At 38.5% G+C, this 26513-nt stretch overlaps 1 protein-coding gene across 2 annotated transcripts; it reads left to right on the top strand.

The window, feature by feature from the left end:
• Positions 1-608: 608 nt before the first annotated feature.
• Positions 609-26513, top strand: LOC131794120 (uncharacterized). 2 transcript variants are annotated; one of them, XM_066164090.1, is made up of 23 exons: positions 609-964; positions 5784-5959; positions 6695-6798; positions 10400-10483; positions 10618-10705; positions 11112-11209; positions 11701-11800; positions 11999-12122; positions 12609-12688; positions 13316-13371; positions 13583-13621; positions 13878-13957; positions 14376-14474; positions 14829-14943; positions 15327-15431; positions 15948-15999; positions 16316-16455; positions 17083-17839; positions 18296-18801; positions 21279-23783; positions 24351-24429; positions 25021-25072; positions 25461-26513. In XM_066164090.1, exons 2-23 carry the CDS (start codon positions 5899-5901, stop codon positions 25858-25860), a joined length of 5724 nt encoding a protein of 1907 aa, XP_066020187.1. In that variant the 5' UTR covers positions 609-964; positions 5784-5898; the 3' UTR covers positions 25861-26513. The 2 variants fall into 2 exon arrangements, with proteins under 2 accessions (XP_066020187.1, XP_066020184.1); XM_066164087.1 differs by lacking the exon at positions 609-964 and adding an exon at positions 3773-3856.

Genomic DNA, 26513 nt, shown 5'->3' with positions numbered 1-26513 from the left:
ACACAAACTATCCACACACGGAGAAACTCGCGCGGTAATTTCGCCGTCACCATATGTCCCGTTCCTAAGCGAAGTTGGAAACAGTTGCTACCGTAAACAGAACCCGACTTTAATCGCGAGTTTGTATGTAATTTAGTTTAGAACTCCATCCGGGCAGGGAATTGATGCTACAACATTTATAGTATTTTCTCTATGATAAATCCTAACTCTTAATTCTAACTAAAATTGTTTAAACCACTTTCGACCACAACTCAAACTACCAAAAAAACACCACTAACAAAAAATTACGCGCTTGCATCCTCATTCGGTTGTTTCGAGACAACACCTGTGATTTGCGCCATATTGTGGCAAGTACATATGGCCTTGTGATAAATAATCTGAAGCACTAAAGGCTTAATTTAGTCAAATAACCTCCATAGTTTAAATGCACTCACAGACGTGAACCTCACGTTGATAAATCGGCCTTAAGTCTTAGGGAGATAAAACACATCAAATACTGATAATTTTAGAAACGTCACATTCGAAAAAGAATCAAGAAGAATCACAGAAGTGTCATTTTAAAATAATTTAGATTACACAAAGGACAATGAATTCACCTATGCCTGAATACAAACTGTCGGGTTGATAAGCGTCGAAGATTTAGTTCAACTGGTAAACGAATACCAACTGACCTTCATCACACGATAACCATAACGTCATTATCCGGTTCCAGGCTGTGCGCGGCTAATAAGCCACTTGTTGATGGTTTTGGTGGGTTTTGCCACCCGCCGATACGGGTGACTACAGAACTCCAAAAACACAACTCAAAAAAATGCAACAGGAAACGCTTGCTGGCTGAAAATTGAGAAGACATGGCATGCAAAGGGTATTAAGGCTTCGGTGGAAACATTTTTGAGTCAATCTCAGCTTGCCTGGCTCATTACAGTATTCAGCGCGAGTGTTTCCAGATTTCGCTACAGATAAGGTAAGATTGTTCACGTCTAATGTCGACGTCGCGCTTCATCAGACGGGCATCTAACCTAATGGGTCATCATAAAATTACACGTCCATTTTATGGTTAGAGTGATTGAGGAATGTTTTTGTCTAGCTTTCTTCTCACGAGTATGAGCGAAAAGTTTCCGCTCAAAAGTGCGACCCTTCATTTCTACGGTAAATATGTTCACTGGTATCCGTTGACTGTATGCAGTGCTGGAATATATATATATATATATATATTCATATATTAACGAAGTTGCTTTGTCAGATTACATGTAAATTTGGTCTGGATTTGTGGATCACAAGATAACGCCCATAGTTAAGAAAAACCTGGAACCTGTGAGGAAAAAGTAAAAAAAAAAATTATTGACTAAAACAACATGTATTTCATTGTTCTTTTAGACATTTGCGGATGTATAAATATCTTGTTTGTTTCCAAACTTTTGACTTAAAGCGCATCCGTGTTGATGAGATCTGTCTAACTCTGTGTCTGCTGTCAGCTGCTTTCATTTTTTCTATTTACCTTTGAGGTAAAACTAAATTTATGGCAAATTCAGGGAGAGCTGCGAGAGTTGGCGCCATGAAGAGCTCAGTTCGTGTTCAGATTTCCCACTCGGGCGGCACAGTTTCACCTACATATCATCTCAGTCATTTTGATATTCAGCCTGTTAAGTATTTAAAAATACAGTGTTGTATTGAGATTCCCATCTTTTTATAATTTGGAAAAAATCGACAAAGTTCTTATTTACCTTGCAAAATTAATATGAATAAATGGAATCAGGTGAGGGCTGATTCTTCTCTCGAGGAATTTTACTATTTCTGTCATCCAAATGTTTTCCTGTTATTAATTAGTTACTCCTTGTGACTGCACTAAAACATCAAAAAAATACTTAAAAGTCTAATTATCAGTGCTCAGTTGCAAACTGAATTAAATCTACTGTTTGCTCGCACTAACACCTGCATGTAGATTTTATCAACCGATGTGATTTGACCAAATAAAGTGAATGTCTTAACTTATTGTCACGGCGAGATATCTGATCACTCTCGAGGGTGACAGCTATTTAGGTGTCCCACTTCTCAGAAGACAATCAATTTTTTCAAAATCTATTTTTATTTTTTTCCACGTCATTCCCGCGGTTTGCCCTTAAGTAACAAACCAATTCAAGCTTTGATATTTGCTTGGACAATCATGAGATGTCAGTCACTTTCTTTGGGGGGGGGGGCGGCGTAAGGAAACAATTGTATTCTGTCACCACTTGTGGACATCAGATGACCGTTGCTCATTTGTAGTCGTAAAAAGTACTTCGCGCGCTTTGAGTTCTGGTATGCTTTTTCCTCCAGTTTGGAGACGCAGAGATATCTGCAAGAGAAAAAATCGTCTACTGACATGATGAATGGACAGAAAATCAGTTACATTTACCTAAGAGGTGAATAAAGTCGTCCTTAAAACGACCTAAGGTTGCGAGGGTAAATTTGTAAATTTACTCTTCGATAGAAAGGGAACGAGGGGTGTCACCATGAAGTTTTCACATCGAAAAGAGGTATAGAAATGGCAAGAAAATTATACGAAGCAGAGGAAAATTATTGAGTATATTGGAGGCTCCAAACGCATCCCAAAGTCGTAAAAAATAATTAATCTAACCCCCGAAAATGTTATACTCTTGAATTTGCTGATGGTAGCATCACACCTGTCATAGTACCTCACCCAATTCACCAAAAATCAGGAGTGAGACATTTTTGCTTGTGATTTCGACCCAATTTTGTGATGCATAAAGTGCACAGATAGTTTCTAAATAGCATTGGACTGTTTATGTCAATTTTTTAAATAAAATTATCCCGGCGCTCATGTTGAGGAGCGTGTGTCAGCGTTTGTTTAAACTGTTTAGTTAACCCCACCCTGTTTCACAAAACCGAAATTTTTAATTAGTTAATGGTAGCAAAAACAGGGAACCTTCATCTGATTGAAATTTTTACCGGCAAAACAGAATTGTCAAGAAAAATTATGACCTAGAATTGTCACCTAATTTGAATTCGACCTTTGCTATGGCGTAGTCAGTATAAACATATCAATTTCAGAAAGCTTTCGGTCCGATACAAATTTTTTGTTTTATTTAAAAATGTCGCTGACCTGAGAAAATCTCCTTATTTAGCTGGTCCACACGGTGGGAGTTTAATTGGGGTAGCGGTCATATAGAGTATATTAGTTAAAAGTTTGAGTGCCATAACTATGTCCATTTACGTCTGATGGCAAATATTACGACTGAAGTAGAACTTGGCTTTCTCTATGTTAAAATTTACTTTCCACAATATTAAAATAACTGACTCTTTTCGCGCAATTTTATAGAGCAAGCCTTTTGCTCGGATTTTTTGTCTTTCCGCCAGTTTCTTGTTGACCGATTTTTTTCCGACCAATCGTAAAGAGTTTCAACACACCTGCTATACGCGGTTATAACGGAATGTCTCTATAATTTACTCAATTTCAACATTATTAAAGTCGAATCTGGCCAGAAAATCAAAAAAGGTTTTCGAATATGGTAATGGAGTGAATTGTACAATTAGATAACTTGCACTTTGATACGAAATATTGCTCAGAATTATCTCGACTACATAAATACTTAAGTGCTAACAGTGAGTTTGTTCTGAAGCTTGTGCATTATAACACAAGTTATATTTAAAATTGACGTTACCACAATTTTCATCTACCATTGGGTCTGAGTGTGTTACGCCATCGTTCCCTAAAAAAAGCGTATTTCAACTAAAAAGAGTCGTTCAAGTTGTTGTTAAGCGCTCGCTATCTCGCTAAGCTAGTCTGAACTCGTTTTTCATAACAAGAAGGGCAAAAGGACGATTGAAATCACATGTGCGCTCAAGTGTAATGAAGGTATTTCAACTTATCAACGGATGATAACTGTTATTTTACCAGCAGCTTATTCATGTGCACTGTAAACGGTCGATGATATCTTTGGGTGGAGTTTATAAACCGTAAAAAAATCCATTCTTTCGATATACTTCACTGGGTTAACCAATCAATATTTCCCAGCTTACTCAGGGACTATTCTAAAACAGCCTCTGTTCGAATTCTCCGGAAATCAACACACATTTATTTATTTGGGGTTTCTCCGTCAGGCTATGAACCGCAATTGTCAAAGCTCGTTATCTCATAATTTCTGCGAGGAAAGCGAAAAAAAGTACAATCGATGTAGATTGTCGAAACAAATCATAAAACTACGTATTTAACTTCAGATGGACGCTGTGTTAGGTGACATCACTGACGTTCTGAGATTCAATCTTGTAACAAGGTTTATTTGATACCTGCGATCGAATGAAAAACGCATTGACCAAATTCTCGAGGTGAATCGACGCTTCTCATTAATATATTTCAAAATGATTAAGAACTGCTTGAACTTAGACAATAAAAAGTATCCTTTCGCATATACGCACCATTATTTCGTCAAAAGTAGTTAAGGGGTACTGTACTAAAGTAATACACAGATATTGAGTACTTTGTTAATATATTCAATATAATACACTCTAATTCAATTTTCTATCGACCTCCTCGATTGTTGCGTTCGTGTTAACCTCTAGTTATCTTTCGTGTTCATGATTTATTCTTTATTGTGATTTTCTTGTTATCCGTGAAAATAATCCCTTATAGCCAACAGGTTGAGCTATATTTCTGAAGCGCTTTACTTGAGGTAAAAATTTACGGTTTGAAACTTCGTAACCAGCGAGAACATATGGTCTAAATGGCGAGGATTTCTTTCATCCAAATAAGTGCTTCTTTTCTAAAACGGTATCAAAAACTTTCAATCCTAAAAGAACAAAAATGTTCTGTCTAAGGTTTTTTATCAGTACCGGTTCATGTTTATGAAAGTTATTCGGCCAATTTCTAATTAATAAGTGACCAGCGACAAATTGTAGGTGGCCGAAAAAATTCTCGCCAAACAAGAACGCTGTGCCGGGTAAAAAGAAGAGAAATTTCCCTTGGAACTTTCGATAGGAACGGTTAAAATGGTTTAGTTCCGTCGCCCTCCGTAAAATTTCTCCCCGGACCGCGTGTCTTATTGATTTATCAATGGGAGGAAATTTCCTACTAAATTAAAGCGCCACAGTTTTACAACCAAATTAAAAACTCAATTTCAGGTTAAACACCTGTATAATTGGAACATAAAACTACAAAGTTTTGAAGATTTAAAAGAAATTCCTTCGCGAAACTTAATTCAAATGGCTCTCCCTTTCAACAGCAAAATTAAGTTGAAAGAGTTTAACAACATGCAGTTACTGTATTAGTTCTGGGAAAAATTGCCCCATCTTGTGTGGTTAACGACAGTTCTTTTCTCTAGAGACTAAAATCTTGTCGAATTTAGATATTTCCTTAACAATTGTACTAGCAATCGGAAAAGGGTAATATTTAAAAACTTACACCTACTATTAGACACTTGTGACAATATTGTGCGTTTAAGTAACAAACCGTTGTCCTTGCGATTACAATTTCCGAGAACTTAATATTGAACGTGGTATTGCACGAAATATTTTATCTGTAGAGTTTTCTTCCAATTACCTTCATCTTTGGAGGGAGTGTGTTTTGACGGGGCCTGAAAATGCGATCAGATGTCATTTCAGGTTACCTCATTTTCAAAATTAAACTCCGCATTAAGCGACACTTTGTCAATATCCTGAGGACTCACTTTTGAGTATTGAATGAGCAGCCACTCAAGTTGAAATATTAACAATTGACGCCGTATTCACAAAGTACATCTCAAGTTCGGCCCAGATCTAACATTTTATTTATTGACTCCTTTCCTTAGGGTTCCGGGTCGCTAAATAGTCTGAAATGCCGGTAGAAGTCAATTTTCAAGCTTAGTAATGAAGAATCTACAGTAGCACAAAGCTTTAATGTTGTGAGTGGATCACTATTCTGAAATGAAACCGCGAAAGGGGGATAACCAAGGTGAAAAGTGTTCAACCATCAAAGTTGGAAGAGGTAAGCGAACGAAATTGCCATTTGTGAAAACATGCAAAACTTAAAATTCACCCATCGATTTGAGTTGGTTATCATACACATGTTAAAAACTCAGACATGGTTTGATGCTACTCTAGTTTACAGATTTAATGAATGCAACCGAAGAAGTTACAATTCATAGACCCAACGTTTCGACACTCCTGTCTAGTACCTTCATTAGGGGAGCACTAGACAGGAGTGTCGAAACGTTGGGTCTATGAATTGTAACTTCTTCGGTTACATTCATTAAATCTGTAAACCAGAGTAGCATCAAATCATGTCTGATCGTTCACCTGGTTGCCGTGTAAACTATAATATTTGTTAAAAACTCTTTTGGACTGCTGTATTTTCTTTCACGGATTTTTGACGAAATATCGTTTTATTGACAATCACTTTTTGTTGGGAGTTTGACTGTCTTGCACGAACACTAATTTAGAAATGAGCAGTTTCATTACCGCATGACTAAGCGATATTTTGGATCAATTTTGTTATAAAAAAGTTGCAGTTGAAAAAATGGAAAATGTTACTTCCAGTACCATGTTCATCTGATGTGTTAATCGCGTCACTATGATTAATTTCAGCTATATTTATTGTCTAATTTTTCAGTGTAAGTAATAATCGTTTATAGTTTTAAGTCAGATATAAAGCACTAAAAATGGCCAAGATCGTTTCTGTAGTCGAAGGTGACAATGCAAGTTTTTCTTTTTTGCGTCACAGATTCCGGAAGAGTGAAAGTTTTCGTCCGAGTGCGTCCTCCTCGACCGAATGAAAACAGTCGGAAAGATCAGATTGCTGTGAATGTTGAAGAGCTCTCCTCGAAGGTGAGTGTAAAATGCCACCTCTTTCTTATTTACAGGTAATGATTCCTAAAATCGGTATCACTCAATTTCTGACTGAGTTGCACGTACATGTTACCCTCGAGAGGAGTGAGTTTCCGACCCGCGAGAACGCGCGAGATTCTGTGAAGACACTTCTGCGTAAGTCGACGACGTCAGGTCAGTTTTTTTTTCTCAAACTCGTGCGATTTCGGGTCAGACAGCATAATAGTCATAAAATAAATTTCTAAAACATGGGAGCAGAAGCCTGTCTTGTATACGTGACAATTACATGGTTGGATTCACAACGCAACATGTTCAGCCAAAACAAATATCACGAGACAAAACAATCAATATAGACTTATGACTGAAATATAATGTTCGTCACGCGCGTGTGAACGAGATATTTGGTCAGCGGGCAGTTATTTGAAGAGGAACTCGCCAGAGGCGAATTGTGTAGTTTCCATCGTGTTCGAGTCTTTCTTTGTGGTTATATGTAATTCTTGGCGCTTGAAATGGCTCTAAGCGATCAACTCATGAACGGAAAGGAATCAAATACACATCCGGTGGTTTACATCTCGAGAAAAGAGACTTTTAGTGCGAGTCATCGTTTACACAGTACGAAACTGAGCGACGAAGAGAATCGACGAATATTTGGGAAGTGCAATAACAAGAACGGACACGGGCATAATTATACTGTGAAGGTTACAGTTTGTGGACCAGTGGACCCCCTAACTGGCATGGTCATGAACTTGACGGACTTAAAAACGCACATGGGTAGCGTTTTGGAACCTTTGGATCATAAAAATCTTGACTTGGACGTACCATACTTCAGCGATGTGTGTTCAACAGCAGAGAATATTGCTGTGTACATTTGGAAGTGCTTATCAAAACGTCTGCCCGAGGGAATTTTGTTTGAAGTGAAAATCGACGAAACTGGCAAGAATTCTGCTCGTTACAGGGGTGAAATGAGCGCTAATCTCCCGTTTGACGTATTGTAAGCACAAGGAAGATTGTCAGCATTAACAGTAGTATAATTAGAATCGTCATTGTTGTTGATTTTTTTTCATGGTATTCAGAACTAAATACTATCTGAAAACTGCGTCAGCAACATCCGATTTTACAACTTTTTCATACAGGATACTTCTACCTTCTATGTCAATAGATATCACGGCGATTCAGTTAAAACATTTCACTTTCGTTTTGTTGAAAGTTTTTAAAAGAGCTTACTAGATATTTACATCAACAGTTGATTGGGGTGTTATTTTGAGATCATGGAAACATGCTGGTGACAATTCAGATGTTTACGTGTTATCTTATGTAAATACCAAAAAAGTCCACTATTACTCAGAAATAAGATGAACTGTTAAAGCAAAAATGGGATTGAAAGTTCACTTACATAACTTTGATATAAAATATAGAGGAAAATCTAATTTATACCATCTGTGATGAGCTTTATGAAGTGATAATTTTTTCTTGGGTAGGAAATTTTTAAAAATGCACACTTTTCTTTTGATGCACTAATCCCTCTAAATGAGAGAAATCTCAAATATATCTGATATGACTTGAGATTTTCAGTTAGTGCCATTTTTACCATGTGCATGTACCAATTATTTATTTATTTGTTTATTTATTTATTAACTTTGCCTTACAACAACAATCAAAATAAGTAGATTAAAAAAAAAAAAAAAAAAGAAAACCAGAGAAAATGGCAGGGACACTGCAACAGCGTAGCCAATTACAGAGGTCCCAGAATATAAAAGAAAATAAGACAAGAAGAGAGGAGGAAAGAAGCTATCAATCTATATGCAGCAAGTAATCTTAAAATTTAGTGTATGGACAGTATTATATTTTAAACAAATAGACTTGAAGGTTTCGGGATTATTTGGATTGTAAGGAAGAAGTAAACTGGCCAAATAGAAGTTAAACATTACGGTCTTAAATGAGTTCAGAGTTTGGGTTTCAATGTTAATGATACTGGCTGAGTTGTTCCAAATCTGACAAGTTCTGATAAAAAAGGACTTTTGATAGGTAGTAGTTTTGCATTTTTTCGGAACAAATTTGATGACAGCGTTAGTGTAGTGCATGGTTCTTGCAACACACTTTACAGGTAATACAGAACCATTTAAAGAGACAAAGTTAAGCATAGCCTTGTAGAAGAATATAATGTCCAAAAATTTGTGCCAATATGTGATGGGTAGAATTTTCAGTGATTGGAGTTGTGTCCTCTAATCTATGGATGTTGAGAATGGCAAACACAAGAAGAACTTTGTGGCATGTCTTTGGATGGACTCTAACTTCGAAATTAGTTCAATGGATTGAGTAGTCTTTCCTTTTGTTTTAGAAGGATTTATTTTAATTCCAAATTGAGGGTGATTTCTCTAAACATTTTGAGTGTTCAATTGAAATTTGCAACATACAAAGTGATTTTTGCATATTCATGCAAAAATTTTGAAACTTATGTCAACCTGATGGACCAACAATGGTATACAGAACTTCTGAAGTATTATGATTACTGGTCTTTGAGATACTCTTCATAATGATTAATTGGTTGAATAAATAAAGTTTTAAAGTATTGAAGATGCTGTGGCTTTAAGTTTTCAAGCTGGGCTCTGGGCCAAGTGGTTTGGGTTTGACACCTGTTATGTTAATGTGTTGTATCTTTGGGGTGAGACACTTCACTCTCATAGTTAGTCTTCAGAGTGTCTCTCTTGTCTTTAGCCAAAAGTGTATTTAAAAATTGGTGAACTTTTGGGAATCCTGAGAAAAATTTGAGGGAGTAGTCTGTGATGAACTAGCATCCCACCAAGGAGAGGGGGTGAGGGGGAGAGGGGGGGAGGATATCAGCACTACCAGCTGTTTCATGCTACAGAAACCAGAATTAGCTTCAGCAGTGTGGGACTCACGGAATGAGTACAGCCTTAGCCCTTTATGCCTTAGCACCAGTACGCATGTACTTCAAACTGTTTACTATTCATTTTCTACAGTGCTGACAAGGAGAATCTGTTGAACAATCAAAAGCTTCTATAGTTGGTGATCATGTTCTTTATTCTTGTGACCTTAATGATTCATTCAGGGGTGATATGGTAACAAGAAATTAGATGCTAGTCACTCTGAGGGGTTAAAGGGTTAACCAGTACCTTATAGTAAAGAAGGATGGGATGTGTTGTAGGTCAGTGGTTAACACTGGATATTGGATAGAAATATGTGGGAGGTTAGTTGGCCTTCAAAAGAATAAGGTCTTAATGGAGATAGACAGCAGAAAAATAAACTTGAATGATGCTGTAAATTTGGCTAAAACATAAATGGATGATCTGAACCTCCACCATAAACCTACCCATGCAAGTCTGCAGCAACTGAAAAATAAGAAATTGTCCTTTTCCTAAGAAAGCCTTTAACTTAAAAAATTAAGAGGGACTTGATGTTCAGGAAAATTGATTTATATCAAACATCTTTTTTCTATGTGAAAACTGTATCATAGTTGTGTGGAACAAGGTCACAAATTTGCTGTATATGGCACTTTAATGCAGAAAAAGCAGCCCATTCTTTAAGGTTTTGAAGTCAATAAAAGTACAAACTTGTTAACACTTTAACTTTCCACTTTCAGATCCATGTCACTGATCCCAAGCACAGTTGGGAGAAGACTTTTAATTTTGACCATGTTTTCCCAAAGGAGGCCACAAATCCAGAGGTGCTTTGGTTTAAATTTTAAACATGATACAGCTGATATTTTGTTTTTTGAGATACAGATAGAAAATATCTTTAGCATTCAAAAAAAGTTTTTGAAAACTTGTTAAACACGATCTTCAAAAACTTGTTTCCAAGGTGTGCAGTACCATAAGCAGACCTCTGGTGAATGCTGCTTTGAATGGATTCAATGGAACACTCATGGCGTATGGACAGACAGGATCAGGTATGAATTTTGAATTTCTCTTGTCCTCTTTCAGGGGTGTAACTGGGAGAGGAGGGGTGGGGGAAAACTCGATAGTGCTCGTATCCCCTCCCCTTTAGGAAATGATTTTCCTCTTGGTCAACAACATACAAGCCTGATAATTCAGGTGATAAAAACACTTGAATACAAAGAATGTGCATGGCATAAATCTAATCTAGTGTTAGATTCCTCATATGCCAGTCTCTACCACCGCGTGAATATGAGCCCGCTGACTCATAGGGTAGACCAGCTGTATAAGGTACTTCACGTAAGGTGCACGTAATTCGTAACCGTAACCCGCCCTTTTAAAAATCTTTGCTATGCCCGTGTCTTTGCTGTAGAAATAAGATTTACAATTTTCATAGACGTGCCCTCATCATTATTCCAGGTAAGACCCATACATTGATGGCACCTGATGGGATAACAGCTGGTGTGGTTGAAAGATGCTTCAAACGAATCACAAAGGATGATTATCATGATTACAAGGTGACTGTAACATTGATCAAGCGGTAACCTCATAAGTCAGAGTGACCTAGTAGACCAATTAGATATCGAAGACAATTAAGGTGACTTGCACCAAAGCGCGGGAAACTCATTAGCGCGGGAAGCACGGAACGGGAAACAGTAATATTTATTAAGTTGTAACCTCATAAGCCAGAGTGACCTAATGGGCCAATGAGATATCGACGACAATTAAGGCAAATTGCGCCAAAGCGCGGGAAACTCATTAGCGCGGGAAACACTAATATTTATTGAGTGATAATTTCAGGAGTCAGAGTGACCTAATGGACCAGAATGGTTTTCTTAGTCAGATAAATTGATTTAAGTAACGAAAGTTGATTTCAGAACGTAGCCTACAGCAAAAGGCTTCGGACAACATTCACTTGACAACAGTTTGCCCCAGCATTGTTATGTTGCTTTGGTTAATGAAAAAAGATGTATTTGCTTGAATTGACAATATCGGTGTTACTTTGCAGGTAACAATGTCGTACTTGCAAATTTACCAGGAGAAAATATACGACCTTCTCAACTCAACGAACAAGGTGGAACTTAGCCTGAGAGAACACCCAGTTAAAGGTTTGTGGACATATACATCGAAGAAGATACACTTTTTGTGATCCAGTGCTCATCAGGTTTCCCTAAACTAGCTCTAAAAGACTTAAAAAAGAAACTTGAATAGCCATCGAGCAGGCCTGCTCGCAGACTTAACGTCGAATGACGTTGACGTCGAATTTCAAGTGAAACGTTTTTTAATTTTGTGTTTGCAATCCTCAGGTGTTTATGTAGAGAATCTTTCGGAGTTTGTGGTACGAAGCCCCTCAGAAGTGTTACATCTGTTAGCCGTGGGAAAGAAAAGACTCGTATTTGCTGAAACTAAGATGAACAGGAACTCAAGCAGGTACCACTCACTATGAGTTCTATTCCTTCGTTTGTTGATATTAAGTTCATTGCAAGAGTCAAAAGGAATTTATCGATAGATCGGGTTATCAACTCGGGAAAGGTTTATACTTTTTATTTTAACATTTTCCACAAGTCAAAAATCCTCATTTTAGCACAAACTGAGTAATTTTAAAGAATCAATAATCATCAAATGAGAGATCCTTAAAATCACGTGACCGAATTTGGTCTTTAGACACTGTGAGTGATTTGGCGGAGTGAATTAAGATCTGACATGGGTTTGTTAACGGAAAAGCCGGCTTTTAGCAGATTCAGGTATGAGAATGATCGCTAGGAAAACGAAGCGGTAAGATAACAGCGGTTAATAGGGTAGAAGCTATGTATTTATATACTTATTTTGTTTCACCTTAGTGGTATCGAATTTATGGTCGTTTATAGATGATGGCACCACGCATGAGTACGAAAAGTGGTTTTCTTTTGCTTACAGGTCCCATTCTGTTTGTCAGTTGACGATTGAAAGAACTCTTAACAAGAATAAGATGAACGCAGAAGGAATTGCTAAACATGGTAAGATTGCATTCTTCTCCACGTAAGGAAAGCCAGAGGTCACGGAATCACTACTACAAGATCTGAAATCCCCATTGCAGCTTTTTTGACTTATCATGACCAATGAGTCCAAGAGACTGTCCAAGAAAGAATCACTTTGGTTCATGCTTTTAGCTCTGCGTAGGCCGAAATGATTGTATATACCTGGAAAGTTTGAAGAGCTCTTAAATGCTAGATTTGCTCTCAGCTTTGCCTCAAGCCACTCTTACGCCTCTATTGTGCTCTTAAAACCTTCCCACTTGTGTCCATACCTCGATATAAGCATAAACCAATTGGATCAATGTCAGTATCTGAACAACTGCGCACCTACCCTTCCTTTAACCTAACACTAATCTTAACTTGTTATCAGTTGACTTTTGTTGGGTTAGGGGAGGGGTAGGTGTGCAGTTACTCGGATACTAAGATTGATCCAACCAATTCTTAAGTACACAATAGTAGTTTAAGTGAAAAGCTCGAGAAAACATACAAGACCATGTCTCAATATTGGCGCAAGGTTTTATAGTCGGACAAAACGAAACTTTGTAATTTATGTTTCTTTCTAATATTAATCATGTACAAGTAATTAAGGGACAAAATATCATTTTATAGGTGCAAATGGACGAGATTCTCGGGATGGTCTGGTACCGAGTAAGAGCAGCAGTGAGGTTTGTAATTTACCATTAGTAATTTAATGTCAGTTTCTAAGCAATTGCACATCTTCTTGTCTTCCAACCCAACGTTACCCCTAACTTGATATCATCTGACCCTTGATGTGTAGAGGGATCTGGAGGGGTGAGTACGCAGTTTCTCAGATGATGGCATATATCGAAAATACTTAACATTTACAAGTGAACACATTCTACTTTTCCTAAACAGGATTCAGGAGAAGATTTAGATGCTGAGGCTAGCGAAGAGGTAGGACTGTTCACTTGAATTAATATCTGGTTTGAAGAAAATGTGGGTGATTTAATTTTTAATTGCGTTGAAAGCTTCTATTGCGATAACTTTAGTCACGATGCAAAAATTATCAGGATCATGTTCTTAACAGCTGGTTCTGAAATAAATTATATGCAACATATCCACGAGAATTTGCAATAATCTGTGAGTATTTTTTTGCAAGCATAAATACTACCGATACTCTACTAAGATCAGACTTTCGTAATTGGTTTAGAATGAAGACGCGGAAGACGATTCGTTCGCCAAAATGGTGGCCTTTGATGATGATGTGCTTATCAGAGGACGAATTTATTTGTATGTATACTACAGTAATTCAATTTCTTATTGTGATTTTTGTTTTGATGCTATGATTTTTTAAAAAACGTGATTTTTACCGGATGGAGCACTTAATTTACAAATCTAATTATCAGATGAAGGAACATCAAAACTAACACATCTCTGTGAAATTCGCATTGGTTCTTCTTACACTGATCTGTAAATGGTCAACAAAACTCGCTCCATCTTCTCAACCAATCACGAACTGAAACCAATGGCGACTTTCGCATTTTCCCGCGTTTTAGGCAATTTACTTTGAGTTCTTAGTTTCTCTCTCTCATATTTATGACTCATATATCTCTGCTTTGATTGGCCATCAAGATAACTTCTTACTACACTGAATCAAAAAGCGCTCTATATTGCTTATTGAGTAAAAAACACTTTGTTGTACATTTAGGTGCGACTTGGCCGGTAGTGAGCGACTCAAGAAAACCCAGGCGGAGGGAGAAAGACTAAGTGAAGCTCAACATATTAACTTGTCGCTGCTTGAGTTGGGGTGAGGATTTCTTTGTTAATATAGCTAAGTTATTCAATGTTAGACGAAAAATATAGAATTTTCCATGTAAGCGTGTTTGCGAAAGCTGGTTGAGCCTGCCCTTTTTATCGGAGGTGTCGTTCGATGACGTGTCGTGTTCCATAACGACAAGCAACGTGGAACTTTTGAAATGTTCGTGCTTCTCTCGACTTAGCTCGGAAGATATTCGATCGTGCTCCGAAAGCGAACATCTTCTCGAAAAAAGAGAGGTTACCCTCACTCTCATCTTACTCATTCTGTTCTGAATAAGATTCCTTTCTGATTAAACTTTAATAAAACTTGGAGTAAGTTTTATTCCACCGTAATTGCTCTTAGAAATGTCATCCAGGCACTGGCAGAAGGGAAGAAGACTCATGTTCCATTCCGGAATTCTACTCTAACAAGGCTCCTTCAGGAAAGTTTGGGTGGAAACTGCAAAACCAGTTTAGTAGTAAGTATTAAATCAAAGCAAATGACGGAATTTACGCACAGATTACATTAGGCGAAACCGTCCTAAATTACACGAGAACGTCTGAAATCGCTCGGAGCCTCTCCATGTTTGATAGGAGAATTTCGATAATGATCGATAAAGGTCTGATGTGAAGTGATTTTGTGATTAGAAGTCATTCAAGAGTCCTTGTATAGCCTTCTTTACGTGAGTAAGTCGGCGATGGTAGGATGGATAGACACGAGCACACTGTTTGCAATGTTAATGAGAACCTTCTTAGGTCATATTATGGTTTACAAATCATGGCTTGAACAAAAACAAATTTCCCTTTAACAGTGAAACTGAAATGACGCGCTCATTAAATATACTATTTATGATTGTGTCAGGTGTGTGTCTCTCCAACCATGAGTGACGTTAGTGAGACTAAAAGTACTTTGTTTTTTGGATCCCGAGCAATGAAGATCACAAATACTGCTTACATTAACGTTGAGGTAAGAGTTATGTTACAAAGAATCATATGCGTTGGTGTATTGTTCCGTTGAGACAAGTTAAAACTGCCTATTAGAGCGCGCTACGTCAACTTTACCTTGTACGAGAACGTAGTCGCCATTGAACGAGAATTTTTTTGTGGTGCACACTTAATGAACGTGTAGGTTACAAATCCTTTAGCTTGACCTTCCAAGTTCTTTGAAGAGTTCTTGACTTTTCAGATGAGAAATCCAATGTTTTAAAGATGTACGGATGGGGAGGAGATCATGGGAAACTTTCCAAAGACTTGCATTTCGCGGCTCTATTGGGCTAATTTTCCCTGACTCAGTATCAAGACCCGATAAGCAACCTTTTGAATGATATATCTTCATTGTCGTCTCTTAATGTGTTTCCATGTTCATCAACAACAAATCCTTAATCTCTTTAGACGTCACGTAAGGTCATTTTCTATTCTTACTTTCTCTCGCGTCGATGCAGAGCTTTCTTAAGTTCTTTTCCACCTTTTATTTACATTGCAGGTTGATTACAAGAGACTTAGTGAAGATCTCTCGAAAATTGTGGATAAGAGAGGTAAACTCGGAAAACGTTTATTTAACTTCAGCCAGTTTCTCATTCAGCACAATTTAACTCTGCCAATCAGAGAGGTGTTTTGTACCACGTGCTAAAAATTAACCAGCGAACCAATCATTGACACCCAAGATGGCTCAAGCTCTCGCCCAATCTCTTCTCTGATTGGCTGTGTGCTAGAGTGCCCCGTATACTAACTACACCGGGAATAATTTTATCTCAAGGATTCTAATTGTAAATAGATAATAGTTACGAGTGCTTAAAAACATAACATTGAAGCTAAGATAACCATTTCTTAACTGAAACTTTTTCCTTGAAGAAAAAGATCTTGAGGATCTAAAGCAAACATTCGAAAACAGGATAGACCGACTTAAACACGAGGCGGAGATGACAGTGACAAATACCATAGCAGAGGCCGACAGAGTGGTGGCATCTGTAAAGAGTCTCTACGAAAAGGAGGTAGATAATATTATTACTTTACGTCTTTAGTCTGGTTTGGGATGACTATTGTTTTTCAAATGGTTTGAAAAGTTGGAGATGTAAAGCACAAAGCTTGACTCTTTGCAGCCTCAAGGTTTCGTAAATTTGCTCGTAAAGCTGGTGATAACGACGTGATCTGACAACTGATTCAGTAGTGGTGGCCTTCAGACTGTAAATCCGTGTCAGTGTTCTCAATCTTTAATCATACCTTTTCCATTTTGGCCTCTTCCTTGTTATTTGGTGTATGTCTACTCTGGCGAGCTATTATGTTATAATTATTTCCATTCAAGGCGATTCTTTTTGTCGCTGAAATTACTTATGGATAAGCTATCGCAATGCAGCTTCAACTTTACACCCGAAACGTGACGTACACTCGATCTGTGTTGTGCGCGTGCTTACTATTCTGTTCCAAACCTTTTTCAAATGAACAAATAGATATGGGGCTTCACCGCTCGCTGCGAGCTCTGCTAAAAGGGAAGGTGACACGCCTCAGCTTCACGTTTGAGAGCGGAACAAGTAAAATTGATTTCACTAAAAAAAAAAAAAATGAGTTCTTAATTGTGTGAACTTCACAAATTTACCTATCGTTTTATTTTCCCTCTTCAGAAATCTAGTTTGGAGAGCGACGTCAAAAATCTCAACTCCAGATTAGACGAAGAGAAAACGCAAACAGAAAACCTACAAAGTCAGATAACAAAGGCAAAAGGCAAACTACAAGAAGACATGCTCAGAGCAAGAAGCACTCTTCTGACAGATATTATCTCTATGCAGCTGTTTTACGCACTGAGGGATCTGCCCTTAGACTTTGGTCATCACCTCTCGGAAAACGACATAAGTCTCAAGGATATCTGTGCCCAATGGGCTGCAACAAAATGCAAAATTCTGGAAAACACAGACTTGCTTTTAGACCTGCTTAAAAGTTATTTGAATGAGATGAATTCTAAAGGAGAAAAAAAGTTGGAGGATGGTGGAAGTCTGAATTGTTCGGTTGGATGTGAAGAATTGTTAAATGCCGATAAAAGATTGTTGAGTGCCTCTGAAGAAGTTTCATTGTACATGACGAATAAAACTGATGATGACAAGGTTGTTGCATCGACAGGTTTTTGCGAAATTCTTCCGTGTTCCGAAACGAGTACCGAAAGCTCTATCCTATCGACTGAGCAAAATTTTGGGGATGGCGAAGAGAGTTCCAATATAAGGGACAAGCTAGTTTCACTTAAGAAATTTATGGACGACAAAGCGCTAGGTTTCCTAACGAAGGTATTTGAGCTTGATGTAGGAAATGAAAGCACACCACTAAACACGAGGCAAGACATTTACGGAAGGATTCAAGAACTGTTAAAGCAAGAAGGCACACTGCTAGGTGGGTATCTGAAAATGTTCTCACATTTTTTCAGTCTCGTCTTGATAAATTTTTTTTCCGAATTTAATATTCTGACGAAGCATTTTACTATGTCTGCGAATGGAAGAGAACTTGTCGTACGATGTACACCTAACGCTATCTTCAGTGCTAAGAGCATACTGTCTTACACGGTTGTCTGAAGATATTTTACAATACATTAGCTGCATTCTCATAGAAAATAGGTGCAATGCTAGAGATAACTCTAAATAGCCAAATGTACTAAGAGCAGACATTTTGCACTTGTCATGATCGCACCAATCATAGTAGATTGCGACAAACAGAAGCAGATCGAGAGGAAATTAAAAAATAGAAGTACAACGGGAATAGGAAACTCATGTAGATCCTGTTTTCACCACGTATTAATCAAATGTCTCACACAGCTGTACGAGAGTATTCTTACATAAATTTTATCATTAGATTTTAAAGAGAATGCAGAACTATCACATGTTGCTGACGCACTCAGCCTTCTTGACCACTGTCACAGTCACGTGATCGTAGATAAAGCGCTACAAGGCGCCTTGTTGGTTTTGGAAAACAATGATGTCATCAAGAGGTGTAACGTCATCCAAAAGCAGAAAGACGTCTTGCAAGACGAAAACGAAACGCTGCGGAAACAGATCCAGATTCTACAGAAAGAGGCTGAGAAGCTGAATGGAAAACTAAACGAGACTTCGACTTCGTTATGTGATGTAAAGAAGAGTAAGGAACGACTAGAAGATGATCTCTCTTCGGTTTTTCAGCTTTACAACATGACAAACACTGATCGAAAAGTAGACATGGAAAACGACGAGAACTTAGACAGGAGTACCATTCTGCAGGAAAATGTCACAACTCTGTTGGAAAACAACGCCAAACTACAAGAGAAGCTCGAACTGTCGGAGAACGACAAAGAAAACTTGAAATCTGAGTTAACGTCTGTTAAGGTGAGTGGTATGACAACTTTCTGTAATTTCATTTGTTTACAATCTCACTGGCTCTCCTGGTTTATGATCAGCGGTCATCAATTCTAGCCATCCTTATACCTTGAATCATCTCTCAGTGGCCACATTAAATGAGACAATATCAGAAATGTACTTTTAACGACAAAGTGGACGCCAGCTTAGAATTTGCTGTGAAAGATAATCTTAAGACCTCATCATGACGAATAGGACAAAATTTTGTCACAGATTTTCCCACAGCACAAACGAGTTTGACAGTAATGACGTTGAGATCTGATGCAAACAGAACACAATAACGCAGCTGTTTTGAAGGAAGCGTATACGTATACTGTTAGCCAAACGACAAATGGAACAATACCGGACTTATCGACTGCCCAGGCAGACCACATGATGCGACTTGTCTCTACTGGACTTTTGTGATATTGCAAAGACAGACTACCATCGCTGGAGATGGAAACGAATCTGACAGACCAGTCTTCATGGCAACTGTATAACTTTACAGCGGACTTTTTAAGTCAGTTAATCCTTTTCAACGATAAATCGATTGCTTCCGCTCGTTACGACGACTGTGTAACGAAAGCAAGTCCAAGTCACTCTTTAGTCGTTTATAAAAAATTCTGTGAAATCATTTCTGTTATAAATGTTGTATCTAACATTTTTGACGAAGTGAAAATTGCAATGACACAGACTTTTTTGGAAGGATTTAAGACCAGGTGTTATCAATTTATCAGGGCTCTCCCAGGAGGCTATGGGAAAGGATAACACTAAGGACGCGCAAAGCTTGAAGCTTTCCTTTGTAGTTCAGACGTCGCAAACAAGATGGCACTAATGAAAAAGATTGTATTTATTTCGCACGTATTGCGGACCCGGACCTGCTAACAGGACTATTTCCGAGACAAGCCAAATTCCTCTGATGACTTTGAAAAATCAACATCTACATGGCATAATTCGTCACAGATTGGGACACGTACCTATCTGTGACAGCATCTGCATTCAAATGGAGTTTGTCCACGGATTCCAGCACAGCTATTTTCTGAAGTATATTCGCACAAAGAGAGCAAATGACTGTTATCAAGTACAGCTTTTTTCTGGAGTCAAATGCAAGCATCAACTAACGAGGGATCTTTCAGCCTGGCTCAACAAAAGACTGATGTATCACACGCTGAGTGCCGCAATGCTCGAGAATGGGAAATGGAATTACAAACACAAGGCAAAAGCCTATTACGAGCACACCTTAGATTCAATGGGATAACTCTTGCACTTTTTGAATGTATCACGTTTAAAAACATAGCTAAAGTAGACTTATAATGTTCATTTTTATTTCAATATTTTGGTTTCATTTTGTGGTTAAGCAAGAAGGATGATTTTTTTTTTGGGGGGGGGGGTTATCACTAGTTAAATAGTTTTTGATGACATGTGTTCCTTCATAAAACAAAGGAAATAAAAAAAGAAAGAAATATTCTTGTATTACTGTAACATAATCTTAGTCTATTGTTTATATTTGTATGAATCATAGTTTATTTGAAATGTTGTGAATAAAACTTCCCCTGCGCATTATAGTTTATTCATACTTACATCCGTAGCGTACTTAGTCTTTTGGCTGGTGACTTCGTTTTAAAAGTTTATCCACAAAACAAGAGAAAAGGCAGTAAATAAAATAATTATGGCAAGGTAACCGCATTTAACTCGATCCAAGACATACTTATTCACTACAACTAATCAAAGCTAAGGAAATATAACGAGAAACGTAAGAACTCAAAGTACACGAAAAAGTACACGCTTTAATTTGAATGAGAGCGTGAATGTTTTGACCAATCACAACGCGAAGTGAAGCCAACCAGTACAATCCCGAATTGACACAGCGGTCACACGAATGCACATGTGGTGTGCTTTCAGGCTGTCAAAACCAAAATGTCTGACGTGAGTAACAACCAATTAAACAATCCAGTAATTCACGATGATTTTAAAAGCGCATACATTTTTTTGGAAAGCTCAAAACAGAACTTGTCAATCAACAGGATACCCTTACTTGAATAAGCTTTGTGTTCAAAAAGTTTGGAGTTTTATTTTCCCAACATTTGTTTAGTTTTTACAAATTTCTTTAAACTTTTCAATTTTTTTCTCTTTCTTTGCGAGACAGTTCCTTATGTTTTACTTTGAAATCTTGCATGGGAAATCGGCGCGCGGTCGGACAGAACATTGATCCTCTCGCGCATGCACGATAATTTAGAAAATTGATTTTTAACCTAGCTTTTCTTTCATTTCTCACCTTTCTCTAACTTTTCGATTATTCTTTCCAGAGTTTCTTTCCATCAATTTCACTGTTCTTATATAATACCCAGTTTTAATCCCTTCTCAAAACCGGAAAGAAATCGGAAGATTTGTAAATATGTAAAATGCCTTGTCGGCAATATTGGTCTTTGACAGCGTTAGTCAATTTTGCTTTTTCCTTTGCGTTGCAGGAAGAATTAAAGAAACTAAAGGACGCATATTCGCAAAGTGAAAGAGGTACACAAACAGATTTGGTCGATTCATATGAATTCAAGAATCCCCTTCTGCAAGATCAGACAAAGGAATTTCCAGACCGCGATGGAGTAATTCAAGCGATTTCGTCGTCACTGTATGACGACCAATCTTGGTCGCTGGAAAAGGCGGCTTTTGCAGCCCAGTCAAACAACGTGGATGATGTTTCTTCTCTGAGAGCTGTTATCAACCATCGCCTCGGAGAAGAATGGTCCCTTGCCGTTCTTGAAAACGCCAGAATGAAATCAGAGCTCGATGACATTCTGGGTAGAATCAGTGAAGAGAAGAGAAATCTTGCCAGCGAGTTGGTAGATTCGAAATTCCAAGCGGAAGAGGTGAACAGTATGAAAGAACAGTTGAACGCAAAAGGCGAAGATTTTGCAGATGGACTTAGAGTTCTGATGGATGAAAACTCTTGGGAGAGTATTGTCAAAGAAAAATTGGATGAACTGTCCATGGTTCGTCGAGAGAATGAGAAACTTATGAACGAATTGGATTCTTTGAAAAGCAAGTACAGTGATCCAGAGAAAGATGAAGAAAATTCTAACAAGATGCATGAAAAAGAACTTGAAGACCTCTTCGAGAGAGAGAGGCAACTAACTACAAACATAACGCAAATGAACGAAAGGTGCTCATCTTTAGAAGAACAATTAAGTCGCTCTGCCTTGGAAAATATTAAATTGAAAGAGCAACTAAGGAAGTTGAACATGGAAGTAAGTGACGTTCGACAAGAGAAAGCTGAATTAACTGATCAGAAAATTGCTCTGGAGGAAAGCTTGCAAGAACAGCAAGAGAATGCCAAGCGCGAAATTGCCGCGGTAATGGAAGGGAAGGCGACTCTTGAGAGGCAGTTACAAGCAAAAACGCAAGAATTCGAGGAAGGAAAAACGTTATTGAAGTTGAAAGATGCTCGGTTGAGCAAAGTGGAAGCAGAACTCTTGGAGACCAAAGCTTACTATGAGGAGCTACTTCAGGAAAAGTTAGACGAGTTCGAGGTGGATAAACAGAATATGATGAAAGAAATCAACAGTCTAAGATGTTTGCAAGGACTGCCAGCGTTAAAAAAAGACAGCTTACAATCAAAGCAAGAGGTTAAGGATGGCTTAAAAAATGGAGAAAATCAGGTAAAGAGCAAGAAAAACAACAAACTTAACTCCGAGCTTACGCGCGCCAAAGAACAACTTGTGCGCCTTAAAGCGGAGCTCACACTGTCGAATATGCAAACAAGAAATCTCGGTTCTCAATTATCGTCACTGCGCGAAGATAGCACGAAGCTTGAGGCAGAGCTTTCGACGGTACGAGTTTCTCCGAGGAATTCCGGACAACGAAGAGCTTCGTTCAGCTGTTACGAAGAAACAGTGCGGCTGGAGATGGAGCTAGCGGAGGCGAAGGAGAGGATCATTGACTTGCAGGAAAAACTGTTGATTATTTACAAGGAGAAGTTTGCTCTGGAAGAGAAGATAAGTAGTTTGGAAGGGCAAAGAAACGGCCATTCGGAAAATGGCGAGAGGCCTTATTCAGCTAACAATGACCAAGAACCATTCTGTGACATTCTTTTGAAAACAAAAGAATTGGAGAGCAAGATTGGCCTATTAGAGGCTGAGAAAGAACGGCTTCAAAGAGAACTTGACGACACAAACGCTGATAAATCTCGATTAGAGAGTATTGAACACTGCGTACAGCAGTTAGTAAGCCTTGAAGACGAACATTTGAGAGTGAAAGACAGATTGAAAAAATGGGCTACAAATTCCAAAGACGAACAACAGTTAAACGAGATAAAAGTAAACGTAAAAAAAATCACAGAGAAAAGCTACCTCAATGAATTACGAGCCATATCCGGAGAAAATCTTGTTCTTCAAGAGGAAGTCAATAGTTTGAAGGAGACAATCGCACAACTTGAAAGCGATTTGGAAGCTTTGAAGTTTAAGCTTTCCTTCGCAGATGCAACACAAGACGTTTCTTTGGACAAGAAAACTGTTGCAACGCTACTCGTGTCAGTAAAACAAGAACGGGCCGAGTTACAGGCGGCTTTAAATGAGGTGCTTATCGAGAAGGATAATTTAGATGAAGAATTGACTGAAATAAAAGTGAAGTATGCAAATCTTCAAAGGGAATTTGCCATGACAAGTATAGTAAAGGATGATTTGGAGCTGGAGGTTCTTTCTTTGAAGAAAGCTAGCTTGACACGTGGACTTTCCAACTTGACACAAAGCAGTGAGGAGTGTAAAAGCGAAATGTCTGATTCGTCACTAGATGACAAACTGATGAATCGCAGCGATGGAAACGGAGTCGGAGAATCCATGGATAAAAAGATAGCATCGGCCGGCGGTGGAAGAAAGAGAGCCCCTGCAGTTAACAGTCGAAAAACGATGATCACAAAGAATCTCAAAGCTGGGAACGACTCGTTATCCTCTGGAAAGAGCACATCAAGTTCCTCTCCAAAGGTAAAGGTAGTCACATTTTTTCAAATGTTTCATTAAATTAAACAGAACGCGGGTCATAAGAGTGACTAGTGAAAGCCGAAGAGTAGCCGGGATTTTTCATCTCTCAATTAGTACCTGCGCCATGATTGGTCAATTCAGCCAGCCATATTTCACTCTGTCGTCCGCTAAATTCAGCATTTTGATGGGGATCAAATCTTTCCCCTCTATTTCAACCCAGAGAGATAATAAATATCTCAATAACCTTGTTTTGTCGGTCCATATCGTAAACTATAGAACCTTGTTTTTCCGTTCGGACTTACGACCCGCGCCTAAGCCATAAATCCGAACGGACCTCGAACTTGTTGTTGTAAGAGGTTCTTGAAAGATCGCTAAAAGTGATGAATAAAGAATGTACATTACTAGAAATATAAAAGCACCAAGTTTTATTTTGTTGTGTAGCTTAGAGATTGAGAGATAACCATACTGATCCTCAAGCTGTTTAAAGAGAAGCATTCCTTGGGATTTAACTTGAAAATCAAATACTTCTCACATCTATTAAACTTTGTGTTTGAATCCTCAATTTCACAGAATGAAAAGAAAACACCCCCACAAAGGCCAAACACTCTAACGAGTCTACCACTGTCGCCGAAGAAGTCAGCTGGAAGGCGTAAGTTGTAAATTTAATTTCAGGAAATCAATTTAATCGACAAATAGTCAAGTTCATTCAGAGTTTTCTGCACACCGAAAGAATATTAAAGTTCTTAATTTTGTGTTCCATGGGGACTTGTTCAGGAAGCATGTATCTTTCTCCAGATCTTTATGTGACGAATCTACGAATGCGTACGGTAATGCTGCAACCTGAATGATCCCGAGTAGGATGCCGAGCAGTTACAAAATACCTACGCTTACATCCATAATCAGATCCTGGTAAATCGAAGGTTGGATAACGCTATTCACTAGATCGATCTCTCTCAGATGGATAGCTCAGTACGTTTTGCTACCACATCCGCTGGATAGTGATTTATCTGTTTGATAGCGTTCTCCGCCTTTTGAACAACTGGGCCGAGCTCAAATCTTTACCAAGCAGATCCGTGAATTCGAGCAGGGAACTTGTGGCCTAGTGGGCCTTGAAGAAAACAGCGAGGGATCGAAAAAAACAAGGCTTACACGCGCAAAGCATAAAAATATATACCCATACGTCACGTTGGTTAATTTTCTTATTTCATGTATTAGTTAATGTGCAGTTTGCTTCTTTCAGGCACGAAGTCATTAGAATCCAGTGGAGAGAAACCAAGAGGTAGAACGCCGAGGTAATACCAGAAATCAAGCTTGGTCTTGGTCTTGGTCTTGCCAGTTTGGAGACTAAGAATGCTCTATGCAATAGGAGAGAGAGAGAGTATGGCAGCCGTGCATTCTCGACAAATTTCCTGTAAACGCCATTGTACACGCACAATTCTTCTAGTTTAACTTTCACGTAGCTCAGCTATAACCCTACCGCTTTCTATGAACAATGAGGGATCAGAAATCTGGCAGAATGTCGAGGGTCAATCTATAATTTGTAGAAAACTCCCCTAGGTGTCATGACAGCACAAGTTTCTGCTAGATTTATGACACGTAAATGCCACAAATTCGCAGTAGTTTAGTTTAAGATTAAGCCTCTTATCCGCACTGACTGAATTGCACTTTGCACACTGACAGGTCAATCACAGATGACAACCAGTCGACGAACGACAACCCAAATCACCTTGCAATAAGCTATGACCTGATAAGGATTGATGACGTAGGTAGTGAGGCATGCGCACTGCACGGTGCCACGGACGGCATTGAAAGCGGACTTTTACGAAAAACGCCTGAGGGACAACGACTAAATCCCGAGGGTATGGAACATGACAATGAACCACGTTTCAACATAGACGACATTGGGCATGTTGAGATTGACGCCCACCAGGGTGCAATTAAGGGTATTTCTGAGACACTCTCTACACTGTCACAGTCGACTGAAGTGCTTGTAAAGACTGCATGGTCTCTGAAAAACTTTTTTCGGCGGCAGCAGTCACCACCCATCCCTGATCATAAAATTGACGCTCTTACACAGTAGATCAACTCGAACCTTTACGGACCCGTCATTGTTTGACACCTGGGTGGATGGGTGGGTGGATGACATGATTTTCAAGGGGGGATGGAGGAGGATCAGTCAATGCTAACAGAGTATAAAGAAGGGACTACCAATAATTGACAGCCAATGAGCGGAAACCACGAGAACATCACAGCACCTTATGTAGGGATCAGGTTAATATTAAAGTGACACAACCAAACTTCTCCAGTCCTCACCAAGCGACCATTCCCTAACTTAACTCTAACCTATCTTCATGGAAGAATGCTGTGCAGAAAAATACTAACGGGGTTTTGATTGATGACTTAATCAAAATTCATCAAATGTGACATTTAAATGAGAGGTTCTTTTAACCTCAATCTGCCACTTGAAAATTACAGGCTCAAAACCAGAAATTCACAAACCTTTCCAGATGGAAATAATGCAGCATTTTCATGTCATGGCTAATACCTTATCTAGGTCCTTCCTTTTTTGTTGTTGTTGTTGGAACGAAATTTTACGGTTCAAGATGACGGACAATTCTGCTGGAAACTAATTTTTGTGACTTTCTGCCCAAGCAGCAGAACATAAATTTGAGGGAATATAATATTTAAATTTTCATTACTTGAGTGGGGGGTTGGGTTGACTTATTTTTGTGT

Source organism: Pocillopora verrucosa, chromosome 1 (assembly GCF_036669915.1).
Source record: "Pocillopora verrucosa isolate sample1 chromosome 1, ASM3666991v2, whole genome shotgun sequence".
NCBI lineage: Eukaryota > Metazoa > Cnidaria > Anthozoa > Scleractinia > Pocilloporidae > Pocillopora > Pocillopora verrucosa.
The sequence above is the reverse complement of the archived record's forward strand: the minus strand, read 5'-3'. Positions and strand labels throughout refer to the sequence as shown.